At 42.7% G+C, this 2859-nt stretch overlaps 1 protein-coding gene across 1 annotated transcript; it reads right to left on the bottom strand.

Annotated features, from left to right (window-relative positions):
- Positions 1-203: 203 nt before the first annotated feature.
- On the bottom strand, positions 204-2271 carry LOC123741662 (ferritin, middle subunit). The gene is made up of 4 exons (XM_045714920.2): positions 1931-2271; positions 1418-1564; positions 1054-1179; positions 204-573 (listed from the first exon to the last, which is right to left on the bottom strand). Exons 1-4 carry the CDS (start codon positions 2030-2032, stop codon positions 418-420), a joined length of 531 nt encoding a protein of 176 aa, XP_045570876.1. The 5' UTR covers positions 2033-2271; the 3' UTR covers positions 204-417.
- Positions 2272-2859: the final 588 nt, after the last annotated feature.

Below are 2859 nucleotides of genomic sequence, written 5' to 3'. Positions count from 1 at the left end.
TTGGGCCCTTAATTGACATGTCTAACATTTATTTTACTAGTGCCTTCTGGTGACAGGTAATGTCCTTTATAAACCTCATGTTAAATTTTTATTGTTATGACCCTCAGTCACTAGTAGTTCTACAACTGTCAGTATTTATCACTGGGTATTGAGATGCTCAGTAAGACGGAGCAAAGAACCTGAATAGACTGTTACAACATCCATTACAAGTCAATGCTTTTTCTTTTTATTGTTTTACAAGACGCCTTGCCTCCAATACAATAGTGTTGTCAACAAAAACAACAATGTTACAGCTGTGTTGCACTGCACCAGTTTAACACTCTCCCCTCCCTCTAAACACAAAGCCAGTAGGATCTATCAGAGAAGCCAGGAGTCCTGGTCTGAGGCTGGATGCCGTAGCCTGGGGATGGAAGTGGTTTAGCTCTGGCCTCCCAGGGTGTGCTTGTCAAACAGGTACTCTGCCATCTTGTTTTTGACAGCATCCATCTTGGTGAGGTTGGTGATGTGGTCACCCAGCTTCTTAATGGCCTCCACCTGCTCATTCAGGTAATGGGTCTCCAGGAAGTCACACAGCTAAAGAGGGAAAACACAGGTCAGACAAGAGAATAACTACAGACTATTGTAGATACAGTAATATACAAGAGCCTGGTGGTAATGGCATAAGTGCAGAGTGTTTCCAGCTTTTTTAACTAGGCAAGTCAGTTAAACAAATTCTTCTTGTAAATAACATTATCATGTGGAACAGTGGGTTAACTGCCTTGTTCAGGGGCAGAACATATTTCTACCTTGTCAGCCAATGGATTCAATCCAGCATCCTTTGTTACTGGCCCAATGCTCTAACCGCTAAGCAACCTGCCGCCATTTATGCAAACTTACGCATTAGCTGCATTGTGTGTATAGTGTGCATCTGTGGACTACTGTGTGCGTGTGAAGAAGCAGGTCAGAATCTTGTGTCATTAGTTATCAGAGCTACAACAACCTGATCATCTCCTGGGACAGTACCTGTATTCTATGTGATAAATACATGGTATGTGCAGTTCCACTATAACTTACATGGGGGTCAACCTTGTCAGAGGCAATCTTGTGCAGGTCCAGCAGGGCCTGGTTCACATTCTTCTCCAGCTGCAGAGCACACTGCATGGCCTCCAGCCCATTGCCCCACTCATCACGTTCTGGCTTCTACACAGGACAGAGTGAACACAGAAGTGTTAGGGACTACTAGCACACATTAAGGTTAGGATAAAGTGAACAGAGTTACACCCCTCACACTGTCAGTTCAGTGGTTAGAGGCAGAATGTTCAGAACTACTCCAGGTTCTCTACATCAACTTAATGCTGTAGACACTCTCCTCCATGGAGTAAAGACATTATCTATCAGTCTACAATCTAACTGGGTTTATCGATGCTCAGGGGCTCACCTTGATGTCCTGGAGTAAAATGCGTCCACCTCTCTTGTTCTGGAAGGAGAGTAGCTTGTCGGCGTGCTCCCGCTCCTCGTCGCTGTTCTCCTTGAAGAAATGCGCGAAGCCAGGCAGAGCCACATCGTCACGGGAGAAATAGAAAGCCTGGGTGGATAAACGTAAGTGTGGTGGTTAGTGTGGTGGTTGTTGTTGTGGCAACTAAACTTGATGACAAAGGCATGAATCAGTCTAGTCCGTAGTCTACTTGGTACCCTGACAAGTAACCCGTCAAGGAGTTGTTACGCGCTCTGTCCAATGTAGGATAGATTCGCGGCTTCATTTGAATGCTATATCTACCTGAAAGCTCTTAATAACAAAGTAAAAACTCAAATATGAACTTCAGGGAGCTAAATTTCTTGGTTCTTTAATTGTCTAGGCCAGTAGAAATGTCAGGTGAAAAATGGCATTTAGGCCCAGGAATAATAATACACAGGTAGATCAACAAAACGGTCATCTTGGTAGACTCCTTACCATTGAAGTGTAGGTGTAGGAGGCAAACATCTCCATGTTGATCATCCGATTGATTGCAACTTCGCAATCGTGGTGATAGTTCTGGCGGATCTGAGACTCCATCTTGGCAGATTTTCTTCTATATCTAAATGAAAGGTACAAAAATAGGGTTTCTCAGACTATTTTGCTATTGTAGTTCAAGTAAGTGTTATGTTATCAATCCGAAATGTTCTATAGTGCGGGACGAAGGCAGAGGAGTTCCGTTCAATCACTGTTGAAGCAAGAACTTCTTCATGCGTCTTCTCAGACTTGTGAAGTGGAAGGAGCCTTGTTCCCTCTATTTATTGTTCTGAACGGAACGCGTCAGTGAAATCCACCCTCACAGAGCGTAGCCAATCACCTTTAGAATTTCAACAGGAACTAGGCGGATCATTTGACGACGAGCCCACTCATACACCTCATGACCCAAAGCTAAGATTATTTATTATATTAACAAGAGAGACGAGTGACCACTCTAACAATGGAAATACATGTGTTCAGCGATTGAAGACAGGCAAGATTCTAACCAATGAGTGGGCAGGTACGCTTGTAAACAACACACACAACTAAATGTCGTTTTTCTCAAAGTTGCCGGAATGCAACTTGCATCAACATATAATATACATGTCGGCGTTTGTAAAAGCTTTTGTAAAAGCTTAAACATTACGAAACTTCTATTCGATCAAAATCCTTAAGTAATTTGATACTCTGTTATATACCTCCACACATAAATGGTCTTATCTCACGCGGACAGATTTTGGGCGGAGTAAATGCTCTCGCCTTGACCTCTTCATCTTTGTCTGTTAATTTTTTTTAAACTTTGTTTATTACAAAGTAACATTTTATTGGAAACAACTAAAGCGGTAGTATCAGTCAAAAGCAATGCTACAGTGGAGGTCTAACTACAGCGC

The sequence above is a fragment of the Salmo salar genome, chromosome 03 (assembly GCF_965601325.2).
Source record: "Salmo salar chromosome 03, fSalSal1, whole genome shotgun sequence".
Taxonomy (NCBI): domain Eukaryota; kingdom Metazoa; phylum Chordata; class Actinopteri; order Salmoniformes; family Salmonidae; genus Salmo; species Salmo salar.
Note: the sequence above shows the minus strand (reverse complement) of the source record. Positions and strands in the feature narration are given on the sequence as shown.